Raw genomic sequence first — 24,317 nt, 5'->3', positions numbered from 1 at the left:
GACTTATGCAGAAGTCAGAGGACATGCCGAGCTCCTCTCTTATTACCCTATTCCCGTGAGAGAGCTTCTCTCAGTGTACCAAAGGTCTCCTTTCTTCTAGCACAGCTGGCTCCTTAGTCATCTCCCACGCAGGCGAGATGCCCCACAACCCCAGCATGGGCTACAAACAGTCCCACGCATACCTGGTTTTTCATGTGTATGCTGGAATTTTTCTGTGAAATTTAGTCTCAGAACCTGTCTTAGTTAGGGTCTCTGTTGCTATAAAGAGACAGCATGACCACATCAACTCTTATAAAGGAAAACATTTAATTGGGGCTGGATTACAGTTCAGAGGTTCAATCCATTGTCGTCAAGGCAGGAGCACGACAGCACACGGGCAGACATGGCTCTGGGGAAGCAGCAAGGAAGAGAGTGACACTAGGTCAGGCTGACCTCAAATTTTCTTTTTTCTTTCTTTTTTTTTTTTTTTTTGGTTCTTTTTTTCGGAGCTGGGGACCGAACCCAGGGCCTTGCGCTTCCTAGGCAAGCGCTCTACCACTGAGCTAAATCCCCAACCCCGACCTCAAATTTTCTATGTGGCTATGTAGCCTTGAACTGCTTCTTAGAGACGGACGTTTGAGAGGAGGTCTCTCTATGTAGTCCAGGGTGGCATTGAACTCACAGAGATCCTCCTGCCTCTGCCTTCTGAACCCTGCTCTTCCTGCCTGTCCCTCCTGAGTGCTAGGATTGCACCATCATGCCTAGTTTTTGCAGTGCTGTGACTGAAAGCCAATGTCCTGTGCGCGTTAGGCAATCACCTCACCAACTGAGCTGCATCCCGGCTTTACGAAGGCTGAAGGGTTTGAAAATGCTGCCGTTGAAATCCTCCATTTCAGCCGAGTTTTTATTTGCTCCAAGGTCTGGAGGAGGGACCGGCCTAGAATACTCGCCAACACTCTCGGAAGTTACTACCGACAGATCTTCACCCAGAGGTGGACAGACAAACAGCCCTCAGGCCCCACCCCAAGACAAGAATCCCATCGAAGCCAGCTGCATGCCAGGCACAGCTGCAGGTACTCGGGTCTTATGCACCTAGGCTCTGATGAAGCCTTTGAGACACACAAGAGCACACAGGAGGACAGATGTCATTCTTTTGAAACCTTCTCACTCAGCACAGGAAACACCAGAACACTGGCACGCTTGGAGTTCCCTCCGGTTCCCACAGAATAAACACTTTCTAAAAGAAATGCTGAGAAAGGGGAAACGAACTCAGGCCTCATCCCAGCTGGTGTGGCAAGGCCAAGGCAGCCTGGTAAAGCGTCAATACCTATGTCCAAGTTCAGGGACAGAGGAGAGGTGACTAAACCTTGGTGCTGTTGCCTCGGCGTCTCTGGATGACAAACTTGGGACCCAGGGCCTTGGCACCTTCAGAAGGCTGGTTTCTCTTGGCATCCAGGTTCTTTATGTGCTTCTGAACCCACGGCAACTTGGGATCCGTACAGATCTTATGGCCCTTTTTAGTGATGAAGCTACAGGAAGGAAGGGCAGGGAGTTAGTTTGAAGTCCGGCAAGGTGTGGAGGCTAGCCTTCCCTTCATGAGGAAGTGAGCATGAGTGAGTCTCGGCTGCTTGCCCTTGGCGCTAGGAAGCCCCGGGCATGAGACTTCTCTCTGCTCATTCTGCGTTTACCACTGGGGGACCTGACTGTGGAGTGTAGGGATGCCACACTCATTCTGTGGCCTCCCTGAGAGACAAGGAAGCCCTGCCTTTGAAGTATAATGCTGGCTGTGATGGAAGAGAAATGGTCTCGCTCTGTAGCAGGAAAACAGATCCGAGAAGACAGCTTAGTTGGTAAAATGTCTGCCGTCCAATTGTGAAGACCCAAGTTTGGTCTTCAGGACTCAAGCCTGGTGGTCAAGCCTGAGAACCTGAGTTCTATTTCAGGGACCCACGGGATGGAATAGGAGAACCCCCACACATGTCCTGGGGCATCCATGCATGTGGGCATGCACACATACATGCACACACACAAAACATAAAATGTATTTTTTTTAAGACTTATTTTGAAGGAGGTGCGTAGCATACTTGGTGACACCCAAGACTGGCCTCTGGCCTCCACAGGCATGCACGCACATGGACATGGACACTCTTATGACCAGCCCATCTACACACATACCCATTTTTTTAAAGGTAAATGTCACCAGATCACACTAGGTATGGAAACATGGCTCCTGGGCATGCTATACCTGAGAGGGAGCCTGGGATGCCCACTTCGGTGCCAGCTCTCAGGGACACTCTGATGTCAGCTGGGGGATATTAATATGTCATTCCCAATGTGAAGCTTAGATTAAGATACAAGGTCATGCTTGTTACCCCAGGAGAAAAGGTGGCTGTAAAGCAACGTGGAATCTAGAGGCCTGGTTGGTCATGTGACCTTGGGCCAGTGGTCTTACTGAGGCTTAACTGCCTTCAGTAAAATGGAAAAAATCCTGTGTTCTCTGTGAGATTGTTTTTGCCATGCTGGGGATGAAACCCAAGGTTTTGCACATTTTAGGAAAGTACACTATTGCTGAGCCACGCCCCCAGCCCCACTGGGGGATTCTAGGCAGGGGCTCTACCACTGAGCCACGCCCCCAGCCCCACTGGGGGATTCTAGGCAGGGGCTCTACCGCTGAGCCACGCCCCCAGCCCCTCACTGGGGGATTCTAGGCAGGGGCTCTACCACTGAGCCACGCCCCAGCCCCTCACTGGGGGATTCTAGGCAGGGGCTCTACCGCTGAGCCACGCCCCAGCCCCTCACTGGGGGATTCTAGGCAGGGGCTCTACCGCTGAGCCACACCCCAAGCCCCTCACTGGGGATTCTAGGCAGGGGCTCTACCACTGAGCCACGCCCCCAGCCCCACTGGGGGATTCTAGGCAGGGGCTCTACCGCTGAGCCACACCCCAAGCCCCTCACTGGGGATTCTAGGCAGGGGCTCTACCACTGAGCCACGCCCCCAGCCCCTCACTGGGGGATTCTAGGCAGGTGCTGCACCAGTGAGCCACGCCCCCAGCCCCTCACTGGGGGATTCTAGGCAGGGGCTCTACCACTGAGCCACGCCCCAAGCCCCTCACTGGGGATTCTAGGCAGGGGCTCTACCACTGAGCCACGCCCCCAGCCCCTCACTGGGGGATTCTAGGCAGGTGCTGCACCAGTGAGCCACGCCCCCAGCCCCTCACTGGGGGATTCTAGGCAGGGGCTCTACCACTGAGCCACGCCCCCAGCCTCTCACTGGGGGATTCTAGGCAGGTGCTGCACCAGTGAGCCACGGTCTGCAGGCCTCACTGGGGGATTTCAAGCAAGCTTTCTGTATTCTCTTACGAAATTGTTGAGAAGACTAGTTAGGCTAATGGCATATCATGTATTTCCCTCCGTGCACATACATTTGGTACTTCCTGGATGTTCTTAGCCTCCTGAGTGTTGGGATTACTGGCCTATACCATCCTGTCCTAGTTGTTATGTGATGTTGGAGATGGAACCACCCGGGGTTTCATGTATCCTAAGCAAGCACGAGATGAACTGACCTCCCTCCCTGCCCTGCTTTGCTAGTTTCCTGGGTGAGGAAGCTGAAGTCCATAGACGTCTAGTGCCTTCTTCAGAGATACCTAGAACTGGACGTCCTCGGGGACCCTGGAGCTTTACATTAGATACTCACATGACCCCTGCCTTGGGACAGATGCTGCCATTGGCCAACTGGTAGCTAATCACTCGGTTTACTGGAATCTTCTTGGAAATAAAGGTCACGCAGCAAGATGAGGGGATGGTCACAGAGCCTAAAAGGAAAGGGAAAGGCCGCGTCAGCATCCTTTCTACCATAGGCTTGCTCTTAGCTGCAGACACAGAGCCTGTCAGACCCAGGTCACTTAGTGCCTCCCCCAGCCCCAGGTTTCTTGGTTCCCTCACCCTCCCTTGGGCCAAACCAGCCATGGACTTAGAAGCTTTTGCTACCAGCAGCCCTCGAGCTGGCCCAGAAGTCTCACCTGTGGGGCAGATGCAGCACGTGCAGGCTACCAGGAGTAGAAGGCTAGCAATGACGGTGGTGGAGCCTGCCATGTCCTGGAGGTCAGGTACAGCTCAGGGTTCAAAGCTGGGGTGCAAGAAAGAGAGCCTGGAGGTATGAGGATGTTCCCTTCAGGACACCCCAATCTCCCTCCCACTGGCCTTTATATGACAGCTCAGGGGTTAGAAGCTCTGGTGTCCCTCCCGCCCTCTCCCCCACGGACTTCCTCGAAAATCGTTGAGCATTCCGCGATCCAAAAAAAATGAGGAAGTTGTTACCCATTTCTTATCCAGCTAAGTCAGCGATTATCTGGGGCTCTGGGGGGGGGAGAGAAAGCTGGGGGAGGGCTGTCATCCTGCCTGGACCAGGGCCAAGGGAAAATGTTTGAGATGACTTGGCTCTGCGGCTCCTTGTGTGGGATCCTGGGTCAGTTACCTGATTCCCTGAGCCTTGGGTTTTGTAGATGCATAATGAGAGGGGTCCTCTCTATCTGCCTGCCTTCTGTCTACCCATTCATCCATTGATCTACCTGTCCATCTGTCCATCCATCCATCTGCCTACATGTATACATACATCTACACATACATCTGTTCACCCATCTATCTGTCCATCTACCTGTCTATCCATTCATGCATCCTTCCATATATTGCTCTATCTATCCATCTACTCATTGGTCTGCCTGTCCATACATACATAATTATATACATACATACATACATACATACATACATACATCTACATGTCTATCCATCTTTTTACCCACTCATCCATTGATCTATCTGTCCATCTGTCCATCCATCCATCCATCCATCCATCCATCCATCCCTCACTCTACCTGCCTATCCATCTACCCATCTAAAGGGGTCTGAGAAGGCGGCTTGTTCCCAGAAGACATAGGGATGAGAGATGGTGAGAGGACACAGGGGTAGGTATCTAAGCAGGACCAGTAGAAGGGAGGGGAGAGGAGGACTCTGGGAAACAATTACCCAAGACTGCATCCATTTAAGGACTTTGAACCTTAGGGCCCTTCACACCTTGAAAGGATAAAGTGATCTTACTTTCTCTCTTTCTCTGTGGGTTTCTGTAGTTCCCAGAAGTTCAATTCTTTCTCCATGTGGGTAACCAAACAGCAACCCTCTAGACAACTACCAGTACCTCCATGACTGGTCCATGTGTCGTTCATCCATGTACTTGTCCATCTGTCCACCTTCCGCTCCATCCATCCATTCTCCTACCCATTATAGATCCATCCACTATTCATCCACCCATCAAATTTTATTAAGCACGTGTCATGGTGGGCAGGTGAATAGAGATACATGTTTTATTTCTGAGCCCATCGAGTCCCCAGTCCTGTGCCCAGCCCTTTTAGAATAAATAGGAAGTTGATCAGCTCAGAGACAATTTCCTCGGGGCCAGAGATCTCAGAGATTGGTGACTGGAATGACCAGAGCTAGGGCAGGAGCACCGGAAGCTCAGAAGACCGAGTCCAGAAAGCAAGACAGATATCAAGGAATCCAGGTGCTCAGTGCTCGTCCTCCCCTCTCTGCCCTTGGTCCTCCCTGGTATGGTTGTTGTTGTTGTCATTGTTGTGTTGCGTTTGCTTTGTTTTAAGACGAGTCTCATGCAGCCCAAGATGACCTGAGCTCCTGATTCTCCTGCCTCCCCTCCTCAGGACGTGAACTACAGGGTTCACCACCACACCTTGCTTTATTCCACTCTGGGGACCAAACCCATGACCTCATGCATGCTAGGCAAGTACTCTCCCAACTGAGCCACACCCCCAGGGATGACACACGCTGTCACTGCCTTTCATGAGAGGGCGAAAGAGTCAGTGTTTCCTTGTCTTCACACCAACCTGCCTCGCCCCGTCTCTGCCTCAGCCAGCAGGGAGAAACCTGGCACGATGAGGAAGAGAAGTCACAGAGATACCCATCATACGCTCGGGGCCGTGTATGTGTGTGTGGGTGTGGGTGTGCATTTGCACGTGTTCATGAGTGTGCATGTGTGTAAAAGAGAAAGAGTATGAGAGAAAAAAGAGAAAGTATGTGAGAGAAGAGAGTGTATGAGAGACAAAGAGAAAGAGTGTGAGTGAGAATGTGTGTGAGAGAGAGAAAAGAAAAAGAGTATTTGTGTGAGAGGGAAAGAACACACACACACACACACACACACACACACACACACACACACACACACTGTATCTAAGTACCGGAGAAGGCCACAAGAGGGCGTCAGACCCCATGGAACTAGAATTATAACTGGAAGTGGAGTCCCAGGCAGGTCCACTTGATATGAGTGCTGGGAACTGGACTTGGGTCCTCCGGAAGAGCCCTAAGCCCTGTTGCCTGCGGAGACATTTTCCAGTCTTGGCTTTAAAATGTTTTAGGTTGGGGTTGGGGATTTAGCTCAGTGGTAGAGCGCTTGCCTAGGAAGCGCAAGGCCCTGGGTTCGGTCCCCAGCTCCGGAAAAAAAGAACCAAAAAAAAAAAAAAAGTTTTAGGTTTGCTTAGTGATTTAGTTACGGCTGTGTGTTTGTCTTTCAACTTTCATTTTCTTTTTGGGATAGGGAAAATAGTTTGTTGAATATACTACATGAGACCAGTGGGCAGGACAGTAACTAGAGTGTCTACAATCTATTCTAATCATTACTTTTTTAAAAAAAAGATTTATTTATTTCTATGAGTACACTGTAGCTGTCTTCAGACATCAGATGGTTGTGAGCCACCAAGTGGTTGCTGGGATTTGAACTCAGGACCTCTAGAACAGCTGTCAGTGTTCTTAACCACTGAGCCATCTCCCCCTCCCTGATCATTACCTTTCTGTCAATGTATACCATGTGATGTGTGTGTTACAGGTACCCTGTGTGTATATGAACATGTAAACGCATTCAAGTGAGTGCTTATGGGTGTGGAAGCTGGAAAGGCTGATGTCGGGAATCTTTTTCTCTTATTTCTCTCCACATTTATTTATTTAGATTTTATTTTTATTTTAAATGTGTGCAGGTCCAGGTACCATCAGAGACCAGAAGAGGGCGTCAGATTGCTTGAAGATGGAGTTAGAGACAGTTGTGCACTGCCGAGCTTGGAGACTTGGAACTGAACTAGAGACCCTGGTGAGAGCAGTAGGCACTCTTCACAGCTGAGCCATCTCAGGGCACCTTGGGTTTGTTTTTTTTTTTTTAAGATTTATTTATTTATTTTGTATATGAGTACACTGTAGCTGTCAGACACACCAGAAGAGGGCATCGGATTCCATTACAGATGGTTGTGAGCCACCATGTGGTTGTTGGGATTTGAACTCAGGACCTCTGGAAGAGCAGTTGGTGCTCTTAACCACTGAGCCATCTCTCCAGCCCGGCACCTTGGTTTTTGAGACAGGGTTTCTCACAGACCCTGGAGGTCACTGGTTTGGCTAGACTGCTTGGCCAAAGAACTTCAGGGATTACTCTCTGTTCCAGCGCTGGGGTTATAAAGCCCAGCTTAAAAAATAGATTGATCGATTCTGCAGGTGATGGGGGAGGGGGGAACCTGTGTGCTGTGATGCAGGTGAGGAGGTCAGAGGAGGATTCTGTGGGACTGGTTCTCACTTTCTGCCTTTGTCTAGGTTCCGGGGGTGGAACTCTGGTCTTCATGCTAGGATAGCAAGTGCTTACTTTCTAAGCTATCTCCCAGCCCCAGCCCCAGCCCCAGCCCCAGCCCCAGCCCCAGCCCCAGCCCCAGCCCCAGCCCCAGCCCCAGCCCCAGCCTCAGCTCCAGCCCCAGCACCAGCCTCAGCTCCAGCCCCAGCACCAGCCTCAGCTCCAGCCCCAGCACCAGCCTCAGCTCCAGCCCCAGCACCAGCCTCAGCTCCAGCCCCAGCACCAGCCTCAGCTCCAGCCCCAGCACCAGCCTCAGCTCCAGCCCTAGCCACAGTCACAGCCACAGCCACAGCCAAAGCCACAGCCACAGCTCCAAATAATTTCATTTTCTAGTGTCCACCCCAGACTTTGCTGCTTAGCAATTTAGAGGGGAAGCCCATTGTCACTCTGGGTCCTGATGTAGTAACACACGGCAGAAAGAGGAAGTGGAAAATCAGCGATGTCTGGGGAGAGAAGCACAAGGCAGGGCAGGGATGCTCAGGGCCTAATGTTGTAACCTGAGTAGGCTGGCAAAAGGTCATCAGTGGGAGGCCTTGCTGTGGATGGTGCATCCCCGATTACTAACACCTTGAGGGGGTTTTCCAAGGCCTTAAAATGCCACCCACCCCACCCTATTTATAGTCGATCAAGAGGTGTAGGTTGGGGGTCCCCAACCCTGGTTGTTGTCTTGTTTTTGCCTGTACGTGTATGTGTGGTGTGCGAATGTGTTATGTTTGTACCTGTGTGTTCTCATGTGCATGTGCACATGCTTTGGTATCCACACATATAAGCGCACACACTCACACATGCACACACACATGTACATGCATGCATGTATATCTATGGAGGCCAGACACCGACAGTTCCTTCCTCAATCACTCTCCATGTTCTATTATGTGGCAGGATTCCTCACTGCACCCAGAACTAACTGGTTCAACAGTTATTCTTACTGGCCAGCTTGCCTCAGGGACCCCCGTGTTCACTTCCCAAGTGCTGGGATTGTAGATGGGTCACCACCCACACACAGCATACATGTGGGTGCTTGGGATTTGAACTCGGGTTCTCATGCTTGCTTGCACATGCATTGATGATGGCTCCTGCATCCGTCGTTACAAGGGGAAATGGGAATCTTATGCAGGGAGATGAACAAAGACATTATCGCCAGGCCAGTCATCCTGGTTCCCCAGATGGGAACCTGTGTCCTTTCTCTTGAAGGGCTGGGATGTGGCAGGCAGAGGAGAAGGGTTTAAAGGGAGAGGGAGGAGTGGGGCCAGGTGACACATGCTTATAATTGAGCCTTGGGAAGCTGACACGGTAAGATAGAAAGTTCAGGGCTAGCCTGGGCAAGTTCAGGGCTAGCCTGGGCTACATGGAGGGCTACAGTTCAGCCTGGGCTATTTAATGAAACCTCCCAAGGAGGTGGGTGGATGGAAGGGAGAGAGGAAAAGAGAGGAAGTGAGGAAAAGATAAGAGAGAAGGGGAAGGAAGTGGAGAGGAGGGAAGGGGAGGGCTGGAAGCCTGGTGTGACATGGTCCCGGACACTGAGGCAGGCAGACCTTGAGCTCAGGCTCACCCCTGCTATAGAGCAGTTAGTAGTGGAGGTTCTAAAAAAGAGAAGATAGATGCCAGCAGGCATCAGGAAGGTACCAGGCCCCGGAGAAGCTTCTAGAAGGGGGATGGGCAGGAGGCAGATGACAGATGACGGTATGGGAGGAAGCATCTCAGACCTGTAGGGTCCCGGGCCCAGCCTCAGGTCCAGCTCAGACTCCCCACCTCTGTGGGCCTGAGTATGACTCAGTGGGAAACACCATTCTCCACAAAAGAATGGACACCATCACCTTGTACCCAAAATAGACCTTGTTCTGTCAGCTAACACTGAAACCTATACTTAATTCTTAAATTTATTTTATTTATTCTGCTTTATGTTGTTTTATTTTGTTTTGTTTTGTTCTTTTTTTTTTCCCTAGTATAGTTCTTGAAATGTCAGCTGTATTGTTGGAAGTTTTAAAAATTTGTTTACTACTGTTATGTGTGTGTTCACGAACCATAGAAAATGTGTGGAGGTCAGAGGACAACTCTAGGGTTACAGTTGTGTGCTGCCACACTCTGCTTAAGGTGACAGCTTACACAGATAATGCTAGATTTCTCTAAGGTCAGATGTGAGTTGAACCAGGTCTGGTAGCATAGACCCAGCTGAGGCTGAGGCACGAGAACCACAAGTTCCAGGCCAACACAGGGCAACATGATGAGTTCAAGGCCAGCCTGGGCAACTGAATGTGACTCTGTCTTGAAATAAAATGAGAAAAGAGGACTGGAGTACTTCAATCACAGAGCACTTGCCTAGAGTCTTTAAATAAGGGGCTGGGGTATAACTTGTAGGTAAAGCCGGTGCCTAGAATCCCCCAGTGAGGGGCTGGGGGTGTGGCTCAGTGGTAGAGCCCCTGCCTAGAATCCTCAGTGAGGGGCTGGGGGCGTGGCTCAGTGGTAGAGTACCTGCCTAGAATCCCCCAGTGAGGGGCTGGGGGCGTGGCTCAGTGGTAGAGCCCCTGCCTAGAATCCCCCAGTGAGGGGCTGGGGGCGTGGCTCAGTGGTAGAGCCCCTGCCTAGAATCCCCCAGTGAGGGGCTGGGGGCGTGGCTCAGTGGTAGAGGCCCTGCCTAGCATGTACATGAACCTATACTGAAGAAACAGGAAGAAATGAGAAGAAAAGGAAATCAATTCATCATATCTCAAGACATGTCCCAGGAAGAGAACTGTATTAATTTTTCTCAGCATTGGACAGAAGCAATGTAAGAGAAGAAGAGTTTCTTTTGGGTCATAGCTTTCATGGCAAGGAAGCATGGGGGCGGGAGAGGCGCAGTCCACATTGACAGGGACATGGCACTTCTAGGAGCAAAGAGCTAAAGCAGAGCCCTCAGAACCCACTTTTAATGATCCATTACCACCCCTGAGGGGATGGGAGGTTCCATGACAAAGATTTCACAGCGTCCCAGATCAGAGCCACCGGCAAGGGGACGGATGTTCAAGCACAGGTGTGTGTGGCCATTCACATTGCAGCCACAGCAGGGACATTGGCACTGACAGCCACAATGCCACAAAAGCAGGGCATGGCACCGTGTACATCTTATTTACTCTGTCATGCGCTGTCAGAGCTCACTCAAAGGCCGGCTCAGGAAGCAGGGCTTCCCTTCCCCCATTTTAGACCCAAGCATGTTTCTCTCAGCATCCCTCCAAGGGAAAACACTGTGTTCTTGAGGACAGCTGGAAGGTGACCCATTCCCAACAGAGGCCACGGATGTTCACACCACACTGAAAGTGCGGAAGTGGGAGACAGAATCTGGAAGTTCAGCCACGAAAAGAAAGTTCAATGGGGAACCCCGTCCAACTGCCTCAGCCTCCCCAACCAGTTTCTAAGAGATGGCTCAGTGGTTAAGAGCACTGGCTGCTCTCACAGAGGACTCAGGTTCAATCCCCAGCACCCACATGGCAGCTCAGAACTATCTGTAATTCTAGGTCTGGGTGGGTGGGATCCAATGCCCTCTTTAGATTCTGTGGGGCACTCCGCATGCACACATAAATCTTTGGATTCTAAATTAACTGTGTGTCAATGTGTGTGCGCTCCCGTGAGTGCATGAGGCCAGAAGACAGCGTTAGATCCCCAGAAGTTGGAGTTACAGGCCATGAGCTGCCACCATGAGGAGGATTAGATATGAACGCGTGTCCTCTACATAGATGGTTCGTAGTCGTAACCGCTGAGCCATCTCTCCAGCTCCAGCTAATAGTTCTCTAATTTGGAAACTCTACTTTATGGGAAGCTCTGTTCTTCCCTGGACTCTTGCTCAGAAACTCCAGCCTGCTGCCTCGATGGACTTCCCCGGTTGGTTTCTGCTGGATGATTTGAGCACCTGCTGGCGAGTTTGTGTTTCCTCTTTCTCTTCTGAGAGTCTCTTCTTCCCAGAGTCAGTAAAGCCACCCATTCCAAGCCAAAAGGCTCAGAACACTCAGGCAGGGACGTGGGCTCTTAGAGTGGGGGCTAGGGGGAAAGCAGGGTTGGAGGAGAGCCCTGATTGCCTTGGAAACTACTAGATTCCTTAGAAGCTCATTTCCATTCATCCCCATCATTACTGATGGGAGGGAAGGGAGGCTTGCAACAAGGAAGGGTGGGGCTCCTTTGTGGAATGAGCTGTGAATGTCTCCCACGAGTGAGACTCGGCCTTGATATTGGAGGCAACCACATCGGGTTAATGAGGTCAGATCTCCGATCTCCGTGATCTGGTAACTCAGCATATCCACGGGCAGGTATGAAGGGAAGGAGTTGGGGGCAGTGTCCCTGGCTGAAGCAAGTTGAGGGAGGAAAGGTTTATTGGAGCCACTGCTTCCGGGGCTCACAGTCCATTGTGTCAAGGACAGCAGTGGTAAGGACGTCTCTTGTCCCATTCCCAATCTTGCTGATGGTTTAGGGGATAGGGCAGCTAGACTTGGATGGGGACAAGAAAAGTCCCATCTGCCTTTTCTAGAGCAGTGGTTCTCAACCTGTGTGGCGCAGCCCTTTTGGATGTTAAACAGCCCTTTCACAGGGCCATCTAAGGCCACCAGAAAACAGATATTCACATTACAACTCATAATAGTATGGACAGTATGGTTATAAAGTAGCAACAAAAATACCTTCACGGGGGTTGGGGATTTAGCTCAGTGGTAGAGCGCTTGCCTAGGAAGCGCAAGGCCCTGGGTTCGGTCCCCAGCTCCGAAAAAAAGAACCAAAAAAAAAAAAAATACCTTCACGGTATCTGACAAACTGTATTAAAGGGCCCCAAAATCAGGAAGGTTGAGAATCATTGCTCTAGAGGGAATATACCTTGATAAACACATGGAAGAGGGAGTTGCAAAATCTGAGAGGCCCTGCTCAGGACCCTATTCCCATGTGCTGTGGGGAATCTGTTCAAGTGGTTTTTTTTTTTTTTTTTTTTTTTTTTTTTTGGGAGCTGGGGACCGAACCCAGGGCCTTGTGCTTGCTAGGCAAGCGCTCTACCACTGAGCCAAATCCCCAACCCCTGTTCCAGTGTTAACATGTTTCAATATAATAAAGCAGGGGACTGGACTTAATGGCTAAGAGTACAAGCATGAATGCCAGTGTCCACATAAAAAGGAAGGTGTGGCTATGCATAGGTGTGTGAACCCAGCTCCTGGGGGGCCGTGATAGGGAGGCAGGGGAACCATGAATACTCACTAGCCAGTCAGCCTAGATTTATAAAGAATGGTGAGCTACAGATTCAATACCAAAGCAGACCTGGCCCCCAGGTTCTCCCAGCATCCCTCAGTCCTTACCTGTTACCAAGGCTAGCACTGCCCGCCATCTGCCTTGAACTTTCCAGCCCAGGGGCTGCAATTCCTCTCCCCCAGGGGTTCGTCGGTTCATCAAGATATCCAGATACTCTCTCTCTCTCTCTCTCTCTCTCTCTCTCTCTCTCTCTCTCTCTCTCCCCACCCCCCCTGCTTTTTCCGTCTCCCTGTCTGCATGTCAACTTCATGACTGGCTCTTTTAAGGTCAGTGAAACTGCCTGAGAGTCCCCACCCCCACCCCCACCTCCACCCCCACCCCCATACCCTGCTTCCACCACCAAACCTGCCTTTATACCTTAATTTGACTTGAATTGGCTCATTTCACTCCCTCCCCCAAACACACACACACACACACACACACACACACACACACACACACCAGCATCCACACGGGCACTGTGATGGTCTGTCACCTCAGCTAGCCACAGTGTAGAATTGCCTGGGAAAGGTCTCACTGAGAGACTGTGAGGGATTTTTCTTAATTGTCTTTTTTTTGTTCTTTTTTTTTCCGGAGCTGGGGACCGAACCCAGGGCCTTGCGCTTCCTAGGCAAGCGCTCTACCACTGAGCTAAATCCCCAACCCCTTTCTTAATTGTCTTAACTGATGTGAGAAGACCAAGCCTGGAAGGGGAGACATTATTCTTTTGTTTGGAGCCTTGGGCTATATTTACATAGGGACAGCACCAAACATGGGTGTGCTCATTGCTCTGGCTCCTGACTGTGGGTGGGGATGATGTGACCGAAGCTTTTGGTTCCTGCTGTCTGGCCTTCCCTGCTGTAATGGACTGGAACCGGGAACTGTTAACCAGATAAATCCTCTCTCCAAAGTTGCTTTTGGTTGGGATGTCTGTTCCAGCAACAGAAGTCAAAGTTAGGCATGCACACAACAACAAGAATGCATACTCTCCTCCCTACCACACACACACACACACACACACACACACACACACACACACTCCATGGGGGAAGACAGACAGACACATACCACACCATGGGGGGACAGACAGACAGACAGACACAGACACACTCCAGGAGGGAAGACAGACAGACACACACGCACATACGGGGGGGGGGGAGACAGACACACAGAGACAGACAGACAGACAGACACAGACACACACACACACGTGCCACAGAGAGAGAAATGGAGAAACAAACAAGAGATACAGAGGAAGAGAAACAGTGAGAGAGACCGAGACAGACAGGCACACAGACAGAGAGATAAGACCTTTGTGAGTTATTACGCTCTTTCTGAGCCCTGCCCTGAAGGATAGATGAGAGCTGCTGTGGGAGACACAGAATGGGACTAGGACTGATGGTTTGGTGGATAACATGCTTGCCTCCTAAGGACCCATGTTTAAACAAACAAACAGAAAAGCCAGCTTGCTGGGCTCTGGGGTACACATCTTTAGTTTAGTCCCAGCACTCAGGAGGCAGAGGCAAGGCTGGTCTCTAAGTTCAAGACTAATTTGGTCTACATAAAAATTCCAGACTTGGGGTTGGGGATTTAGCTCAGTGGTAGAGCACTTGCCTAGCAAGCGCAAGGCCCTGGGTTCGGTTCCCAGCTCCGAAAAAAAGAAAAAAGAAAAAAAATAAATCCCAGACTTGCTAGGATCACATAGTGAGACCATGTCTAAAAAAATATAAATAAAAATTAAGGCTGGTGTTGTGGTGCAGAGTAAGCTCAGAAGCCCCAGAAGCAGGGAGGCAGGAGGACCGCTAACGCTTGCTGGACAGCAAGCCTAGATGTCATAGTGAGCTCCAGGTAACGAGCTTTTATCTCAGAAATAAACGAAGAAGATGTGTGCCGGCACCTGAGGCATGACAGCTGAGGCAGTCCTCTGGCCTCCACATACATGTGCATGTAAGTGTACACACACAGACACACGTGCACACAGGGTGAACTGGCCTCTCTCCCTCGTCTCTTGTTTTCCCTTCTGCCCTCCACCATAGGATGGTACAGCAAGAAGGCCCTTCTGAGATGTAGTCCCTTGACCTTAGGCTTCCCAGCCTCTTGAACTGTAAGAAACAAATTTCTCTTTATCAAGTACAGAGTTGGGTGTGGTGACTCACGCTTGTAAAGTCAGCACCCGGGGCAGGAGGACTGATTAAAGTCTGAGGTCAGCTAGGTTTCAGAATGAATCCTGGGCTGTCCCAGGCCTCAGTGGGGAGACACTATCTCTGAAAAATAGGGGGGCAGGAGGGCGACTGGAAAGACGGCTCAGAGTTAAAGAGTGCTTACCACCTTGGCAAAGAACTAGAATACTCCAGCTCCTGAGGTTCTGACCCCCTCTTCTGGCCTCTGGGACACACACACACACACACACACACACACAAATAAAAAAAGGAAGGGTTACTTTGCTCACAGATTCAGTAGTTGCCCTCCATGGTCTCTTGGTCCCAGAGCTTTAGGTCTGAGGTGAGGTTAAACATGGCTGAGGAATCGTGCAGTGGAACTCACTTCATGTTCGTCAGCAAGTAGAGGAACACAGGAGGGGCCGAAGGTCAGATGCCAGTTGAATGGCAGGCCCGCAGAGACCTACTCACTCCAAGCAGGCCCCATGGTCCATAGGTCACCACCTCCCAAGGGTCTACTGGAACCTTTTCTCGTTTTTGTTTTTTGAAGGTTTTTGCTTTTGTTTTTATTAAAGTCAGGGTCTCACTGTGTAGCCATGGCTGTCCTGGAATCCACTCTGTAGACCAGGCTGGCCTTACACTCAGAGAACCCCTGCCTCTGCTTCCCAGTGCCAGCATTAAAGTTATACAACACTACACCCAGCTTTATTCTTTCTTTTTAATGCTTATTTATTTATTTAGTTAGTTAGTTAGCTAGTTAGCTAGCTAGTTATGTAGTTAGTGTTGGAGTTCTTTATAAGTTTACTTAGTTAGTTTGCATTGGCGTTCTTTGCACACACTCCATGGCGTGCATGAGGAGGTCAGAGGACAACGTGTGTCTATTCTGTCCTTCCACCGTGTGGGTCAGGCTCATCAACCAACACCTTTACTTACGGATCCATCTTGCTGACCCCTCTACTCAACAACTGGTCCCTCAGTGATTCTACACCTGAACTACAGCTCCAGTCTTCCATTTACGTGAAATATCCGCGAATAATCCAACAGTGGAATTCTAATCGTTAGGGGCTGGGGGGGGTGGGGAAGCTGTTTGTGGGGACATGGAATCCTTTTGCCTAGTGGGAGCTTTCTAGAGAGTAGGAGGTCCTTTGTTATGGAGCAGCGGGAGAGTATGGAGCCTACCGAGCTGGGCAAAGGCAAGTTTACATGGAGTTTGGTTTGGTGACTACAATTAAACGGAAAAAAAAAAATGGAAATAACAAGTGTGTCACGGAAACTGGCAACTTCCATTCACTGCCAACCGGCAATGAGTATGGAACTAGAATATGAATGTCATAACAATATGGAAACACTTCGCAGTTCCTCAAAGTTAAGAATAGAGTTTTGATATGACTCAGTCTTACTCCAACTCGCTACCGAGCAAATAAAACAAAACGCGAACTCCCCCGAAAACTTGCACATTAATATTCTCAGCTGCAGTTTCGTAACTGCTGAAAAGGGAGTAGGAAAAAACTGTGCAAGATTTACACGCAGCGGAATATTACTGAGCTGCAAAAAGGCCCAAGGTGCTGATCGATGCTACCCAGTGGGTAGGCCTTGGGGACCATCGCCCTCAGTGACAAGAGTCAGGCATGAAGGCCACACTATTCCTTCTGAAAGAGATAATTGGAGGGCACACTTCTCAGCCTTTTGGTCAAGTGAAGAATTAGAACAGGAAAGTCCATAGGGACGAACTGGGGGCAGTGTTTTTTTTTTTTTCTATTTAGGGGTGATAGAATATTCTGGAATTAGACTAAGGTTATAACATGTTCACCGTTTGTGACTATTCCATTCAATATACACTATTTTATCTTTCGAGATTTTATTTATCTATCTATCTATTTATTATTTATTTATTTATTTATTTATTTATTTATTTATTTATTTATTTTGTATGTGTGCCAGGGGGCGAGGAGAGCCAATGCATGCAAGGCATGGAGGTCAGAAGACAACTTGAAGAATTGAACAAAAACAATTCTCTCCTCTCCTTTTTTTTCCCGTTTGATTGTTGTTTGTTTGTTTGTTTGTTTGTACAGGGTCTCACTTGGTAGCCCTGGCTGTCCCAGAGCTCAGATTCATGTCCAGGCTAGATTCAAACACGCAGAGGTAACCAGCCTCTGCCTCCCGAGTGCTAAGATTAAAGGCCGGCGCCACTAAGCCCAGCTCCTCAATTCTCTCCTTCTACCTTGTGGGGCTGGAGGACTAAATTCTGGTTCTCAGGCTTGGTGGCAAGTGCCTCTGCCTGCCAAGCCAGCTTATTGGCCTCGACCTACCCTTTTAGAAAGTCCTTTCCATTGGTGGTAATGGTGCTGGGGAGTAAACCCAGGGCAGTTCTCCGTCACCAAGCTTTAACTGCATCCCTCAACTTTTACTGTAAAGGGATAAAACAGCGAACTCTATCTTTGTAGGCGTTTGTAAAGGAAATAGAAAAGACGGAATGTTAAGGTTGTTTTTTTTTTTTTAACAAGTTATTTATGTAAACAGCTGAGCCTTAAAGGCTTTATTCAGGCCACATCCAAAGCCAAAGCCTTGGTCGGTCACCCTTGGTTAGGTAGCCCAGCGTTTACCTAACAGTCGCATCAGGTTGGAACCTGGCATGGCCCACGAAGGTGGGAAGCATGGGGAGCTCCCCTCATCCTTCCCAGAGCACAAGCAGGGCTCTTGGTGGAGGAGGAGGCGTCTAGCAAAAGATACTGTGGCAGAGTCCTTGGGATGCTAGTTCTAGTCACCATCCTCTCTTCGTCTGTCTCCTTCTCTCCTGCTCCCTCTCTCTTTCTCTCTGTTTTATGAGATGGAGTCTCTATACCTAGTCCAGCTTATGATCCTCCTGCCTCCAGCTTACTGATTGCTAGGACGACAAATATGCCAGTGTCCCATCTGGCCCTCTTCTTTTGAGTCCTTTGTGGACGTCTTCATGCCTCAGGGCCCTCTTATTCTCTCTGGCCAATCTTATCGCAAACCCCACCCTATGAAAGAAAATGAAGATGAAGTCTAGCTCAGTGGTAGAGCCCCTGCCTAGAATCCCTAGTGAGGGGCTGGGGGCGTGGCTCAGTGGTAGAGCCCCTGCCTAGAATCCCACAGTGAGGGGCTGGGGGCGTGGCTCAGTGGTAGAGCACCTGCCTAGAATCCCCCAGGGAGGGGCTGGGGGCGTGGCTCAGTGGTAGCGCACCTGCCTAGAATCCCCCAGTGAGAGGCTGGGGGCGTGGCTCAGTGGTAGAGCCCCTGCCTAGAATCCCACAGTGAGGGGCTGGGGGCGTGGCTCAGTGGCAGAGCCCCTGCCTAGAATCCCACAGTGAGGGGCTGGGGGCGTGGCTCAGTGGGAAAGCCCCTGCCTAGAATCCCCCAGTGATTTTCAGATCCATGAGTTACAGAGTTCCAAGTCAATCCGGGCCTTGACTCAAAAAATAAAACAAAAGAGAAAAATTTTAAAAAGAAATAGCCAACTCAGCCCTCCGGTGGGGAAAGTAGAACTGAAATAGCTTTTTATGCTAGAACGAAAGACCCATAAGAAGATGACACAAGAGTTCCAAGATTCAGTTCCTAGGAGTATACACTGCTCAAATCCGGAACTGATTTGACCAGCAATAGGTCAGAGACGCACTGAATAAAACGTGTTCCTAAATGTCCTGACAAATGAAAGAAGGGACAGATGGGTTGAGAATGAAATGATCTGTTTTCTCTAACTATGCACAAAATGTTGGAATGCTGGCACCCAGGGCTTTAGCTATTGGGAGCCACGCCCCAAGCCCCTCACTGGGGGATCCTAAGCAGGTGCTCTACCACTGAGCCACGCCCCCAGCCCCTCACTGGGGGATTCTAGACAGGAGCTCTACCACTGAGCCACGCCCCCAGCTCCTCACTAGGGGATTCTAAGCAAGCTCTCTGCTGAATTATATCACTCAACCTAATCACTAGTTTTCTTATTTAAAAAGGGGGGAGGGAATTGGAACATACAGATAGATTTAGACATAGAAGAAAGATGTGAAGATGTGGAAATGAAAAGGTCATTTACATCGGAGGGGCCTGGCCTGGAGCAGAGCCCTTTATTCGGCCCTTGGAAGAAACCATCCAACTTCAGTGTCGTCCTCTAGCTCCTAAGCCTAGAAGACAGTGAATGCAGCTGTGGAAGTCACTGATGTCCTGTATAACGGCAGCCCAGTAGATGGACTCAGTGCCATCCACAGAATGTCAGCCGACACAGGAGAAATGAGTTAGGAGATCTTCAACGGCTGCTCCAGCCAGGCTCAGAGACGATGTTTCCTAGTGTGACCCAGGGTCTGCAGGGCTGTCTATAATCCTAGCCCTGGGGGTGCTAGGCACTGCTTCAGAGGGAAACACTGTCTCAAAAACAAAAAACTGAAGCCAGCCAGTGGTGGCCCATGCCTTTAATCCCAGCATTTTGAATGAAGGCAGAGGCAGGAGGATCTCTTGTGAGTTGGAGCCTGGATACAATGTAAGTTCTGGGACAGCTAGAACAGGGAAAGTCTATCTTGAAAAAACAAAACAAAACAAACAAACAAACAAGCAATTCCAGTATGGTGGTTCATGCCTGTAATCCCAGCACTCAGGGGTGGGGGTGGGAGTTTGGGATGGGAATATTGAAACAAGAGGATTTCCGTGAATTTGACAATAACCTGAGTGAGAGACACCCTACCTCAAAACAAAACAAAACAAACAAACAAACAAAATAACCGGAGTGGAAATATAGCTGGGTTGGTAGAGGTCTTGCCTCGCCTGTGAGAAGCCCTGGATTCCCTCCCCAGCACTGCAAACACTGGGTGTGGTGGTGCTCACCTGTCACTCCAACACTTAGGAGATGGAGGCAGGGAGTTCAGGGCCATCCTAGGCTACATGTTGAATCTGAGGTCAGGCTGTGATATGTGTGTCTATCCACGATTAAAAAACAAAACAAAACAAAACAAAAAAGAAAACCAATAAAACAAAGCAAACAAACAACCAGGCAGAAGTGGTGCACACATTTAATCCTGGCACTTCATCGGCAGAGGCAGGTGGATCTATGAGTTTGAGGCCATCCTGGTCTACAGATCGAATTTCAGGACAACCAGGACTACACAAAGAGATCCTTTCTTGAACCTGCCACCCCACCCCCAAACACAAATACAACAAAACAACAAACATATGCGCTAACCCTACATCTGAATAAATGGAGGGAACGAGGGAGAAAGAGAGTAGGGCAGTGCGAGCTCATAGGTGGGAGGAGCCAAGGGACTCACATGTAAGCCCAGACCAACCAGCAGGGATCAGGCTCACCATGAAGGATGGCACCCCATGGGGATCTCGGGCTTCAGACAGCACAGCTAGGCACTATCCTCAGGTCCCTTTTCGTCCCTGGACCCAGCCTTCAATCCCAAGCTGGGAAGGACATCTGGGGTTTGAAGTAAGAGAAACTCACAGGAAGGTGCTAGGGACATAATCAAGACTGAGGTAGGAGGCACGGGGGCTGAAGGAAGGAGGTCTGGTGGAGGAAGACAGGCAGGTGTCACAACAGCGTGTGACATCCTTTCCTTGCTATTAGACAGACAAACACACCAGCTTGTGCACACGTGCGCGCGCGCGCGCGCACACACATACACACACACACACACACACACACACACACACACACACACACACACTCTCCAAAGGTACTGGGCACAAGGGGAAGTCCTGCGGACCACTTACCTGGAGGTGACTCCGTGACAGCTTACACACCAAGTTCAGAAGTGGCCTTCTCCTTGACTTACTCAGATCCAGAGGTCCAGGAGAAGGGGTGGGGCCTCCTCCAGAAGGTGCAGAAACTCAGGAGTTTGCAAAGACCTGCAGGAGGTTGGCTGGCCCTCAGTAAAGACTTAGACAGAAATGGCTGCATGGAGTGAGAGCTACCCTCACCACGGGGTGCACACTGAGGCACTCTGGAGATGATCTTCTACCCCCGCATACCCCAAACCCAATCCAGGAAGGGGCGTGGCCCCAGAGAGAGGCAGGGAGGAGGCCCAGGCAGCAGCTATCGTGCTTTGCCCTTTGGCCTTTCTATGAGAGGATTGTGAAGGGTTCACTTTGAACATGAACAAGAAGCCCAGATAGCGAGCAAATTTAGTGATATCTTTAACCGCCTAGCCCAGGCAGGCTATTCAGAGACAGCTACAGCCCCGATGGATTCTTGTTCATTTCAGTATCATGTTTCCATCTCTCCTTGGAGGTCCAAGCAAACAACAGAGCTATGGAGAGATCAAGTTCAAAGAAAGAGAAGGAAAACAACTGGGGAGAGCAAAGTCATCTAGAGACAGGAGGAGCAACACTGGGCGAGCCCAATCCAAAGCAATGCATGTGTCCATCTGTGCATGTGTGTGTACTTGTATGTTTGGGAGTGTATGTGTGTTTCGGGGTGCATACAGAAATTAAGGTCAGCCTCGGGGGTCATCCACCTGGTTTTGTTTTAATTTCTACATGTATGTATTTATGTATGTATGTATGTATGTATATATGTATGTATGTACATATGCATGTATGTGTGTATGTACATATGCATGTATTATGTATTTACTTTGTGCATGAGTATGTGTACATATGTGCACATGCATGAGTGTGTGCAGTCTCTCTCAAATGCATGCTACAATGCATATGAGGGGATCGAAGAACAACTCATGAGAGTCAGGTCTCACCTTCCACCATGTGGGTTTCCGTGATTGAACTTGGGTCATCAGGCTCAGCTGCAAGTTCCTTTACCTGCTGGGATGTACCTGTGTCCTTCTCTCCAGTGCTTGGATTACAAGGGTATACATGGTGGTTCATGCAGCCAGGATTTCCTACATAGATCTGGGATCAGACTTGAGTTCTTTTATTTTATTTTCCAGAGCTGGGGACCGAACCCAGAACCTTGTGCTTGCTAGGCAAGCGCTCTACCACTGAGCTAAATCCCCAACCCCCAGACTTGAGTTCTAATGACAAGTGGTTTACAAAGTGAGCTGTCTTCCTGGCTCCACACTTGGTAGGCCTCCACGAAGGCAATTCAAGCTTCAGAGGACAGAAACTCAGCCTTCTCATGAGGGTGCATTTCTTTGCTTCCCCTCCCTTCTTCCAATCTCCCTCTGTTTCTCCTCCTCCTCCCCTTCTCCTCCCCCTCCTCCTCCTTTTCCCCTCCTCCTTCTCCTCTTCTTCCTCCTCCTTCTTTTTTAAAATTTTATTTATTTTTTTTAAATTTTTTTAAGATTTATTTATTTGTAAGTACATTGTAGCTGTCTTCAGACCAGAAGAGGGCATCAGATCTCACTACAGATGGTTGTGAGCCACCATGTGGTTGCTGGGATTTGAACTCAGGACCTCTGGAAGAGCAGTCAGTGCTCTTAACCACTGAGCCATCTCTCCAGCCCAATTTTATTTATTTTTATGTAAGTATACCATAACTGTCCGTAGACACACCAGAAGAGGGCGTCAGATCCTGTTACAGATGGTTGTGAGCCACCATGTGGTTGCTGGGAATTGAGCTCAGGTCCTCTGGAAGAACAGCCAGTGCTCTTAACCACTGTGCTCTCCAGTCCTCATTCGTTATATTTTTAAATTACATTTATGTATGCGCACGTGTTTGCACATACACATTCCCTGGCAAGCATGTGGAGATCAGAGGACAACTTAGAGGAACCAATGAATCAATTTTCTTCTCCTATCCTTGGGATCCTGAGGATCAAACTTAGGTCATCAGGGTCCACCTGTTGAATCATTTTACTGGCCCCTTCCCCCCCTTCCCTTCCTCCCTTCCTTTAATATCTCTCTCTCCTCTCTCTCTCTCTCTCTCTCTCTCTCTCTCTCTCTCTCTCTCTCTCTCTCTCTCTCTGTAAGCCAGGCTGACCTTGAACTCAGAGAGCCACCTGCCTCTGGCTCCCAAGTTCTGGGATTAAAAGTGGGCCCCATACTGCCCAGCCACTTCTCCCTTTTCTTAGCAGGAAGTCTCAGTGCAAGATGAAGAAGGGTGGGCTCCTTATGAATGTTGTAGTCTAAGCGTAGTCTTCTTCCAACTGTTTACAAGCAAAGTCCATGCCTCACTCTCATGAGGAATTTCTCCTTCACCCTGGACTTCTGTCATTACATTTTCTATAATGTCCCTTGAGCACAATGATCTTCCTCATGGGGGTCATTACACAAAGTCTGCTTCTTAGCAGCAGTTGCACTGAAGATGGCGGACAGAAAAGCTTTCATTCTTTTGTTTCCTTTCTCCTTCCTTCCAGTTCTCTCTGTTCCTCTCCTTTCCCCTCCCTCCCTCTCCCGTCTATCTTTGATACAGGGTCTCATTGTATAACCCAGCCTGGCCTGGAACTCACACCACTCCACCTCAGCCTCCTAAATGCTAGGATTGCAAGCGCTCTCCATGAAGCCTGGTCCTGAAGCACCCATTTCAGACACAATACCGTAGCAAGACCTTGAAATCCACCGGGCAAACAAACACATACATAAGCGCTGGACGCAACGCTTGATAAAGTCTACACAGCAGGGTCAAACAGGGCCGCTCCGGATCCCGGGTCTGCCAGACTTGGTGTTATCGTTATCCATGAGGGGTGGCCAGAGGAGCAAAGAAGACACTGTTGTTCGATAAGTTCATGGCTCTATGCCTGGGTGCAGTAAACATTAATTAGGGTACCATGTGCCTCCAAGTGCAAAGGACTCTTTGGAAGCAGGGAGAGATCCAAGAAGCTTCAGGAAGGGATAAGCAAGAGCTACCAGGTAATCAGGGTACCTTGAGACAGGCATGGCAGAAAAGACTAGAGAATAGAGCTTCTAGGAGGTGAGAAAAGAGAGGCATTTGGGAAATTACAGGATGAAAGTGTGGTCCTTCATCACCCAGTGCCCCACACTGTCTGCTCCAAAAGCAACTGGAATATCATTGAAGTTCTTCAACATTTGAGTATCCATAATCCTAGCAATTTAGAAGCAGAAACAAGAGGGTCAGGAGTTCAAGGTCATCTGTAGCTACATACTAAGTTCAAGGCAATGCAAGGGTCAGTGAGACCCTGTCGGGAAAAACAAAACAATTACAATACTGTTGAGGAATTTTCATCCAGCAACATGACCTCTCTTGCAAGGGATCACATCCAAAGATGTTCTAGGTCTGTGAGATCTAGCTGGAATGGCGTACCTTTAATCCCCCTAGCTATAGTATAGGCCACACCATGAGCGCATACCTTTAACCCCAAACAATGAAGGTAAAGTTAGTTTGTAGAAAGAAGTAGCCATGTTTGAAAGTG

The 24,317-nt window shown here is 49.5% G+C and overlaps 1 protein-coding gene across 4 annotated transcripts; it reads right to left on the bottom strand.

The window, feature by feature from the left end:
* Positions 1-287: 287 nt before the first annotated feature.
* On the bottom strand, positions 288-20,995 carry Ccl24 (C-C motif chemokine ligand 24). 4 transcript variants are annotated; one of them, XM_087577989.1, is made up of 4 exons: positions 20,764-20,995; positions 3,999-4,105; positions 3,674-3,791; positions 288-1,508 (listed from the first exon to the last, which is right to left on the bottom strand). In XM_087577989.1, the coding sequence occupies exons 2-4, from the start codon at positions 4,069-4,071 to the stop codon at positions 1,340-1,342; spliced, it is 360 nt and encodes a 119-aa protein (XP_087434115.1). In that variant the 5' UTR covers positions 4,072-4,105; positions 20,764-20,995; the 3' UTR covers positions 288-1,339.
* Between the last annotated feature and the right edge of the window lie 3,322 nt (positions 20,996-24,317).

The sequence above is a fragment of the Rattus norvegicus genome, chromosome 12 (assembly GCF_021556685.1).
Source record: "Rattus norvegicus strain SHRSP/BbbUtx chromosome 12, alternate assembly SHRSP_T2T, whole genome shotgun sequence".
Taxonomy (NCBI): domain Eukaryota; kingdom Metazoa; phylum Chordata; class Mammalia; order Rodentia; family Muridae; genus Rattus; species Rattus norvegicus.
This window is presented reverse-complemented; position numbering and strand designations above follow the sequence as displayed.

Coding starts and splice junctions, on each gene's coding strand:
- Ccl24 (XM_087577989.1), bottom strand. CDS start 4,071: ATGGCAGGCTCCACCACCGTCATTGCTAGCCTTCTACTCCTGGTAGCC. Junction 3,792..3,998: donor GTGCTGCATCTGCCCCACAG/GTGAGACTTCTG, acceptor CTTTCCTTTTAG/GCTCTGTGACCATCCCCTCA. Junction 1,509..3,673: donor TGTCCCAAGGCAGGGGTCAT/GTGAGTATCTAA, acceptor TCCTTCCTGTAG/CTTCATCACTAAAAAGGGCC.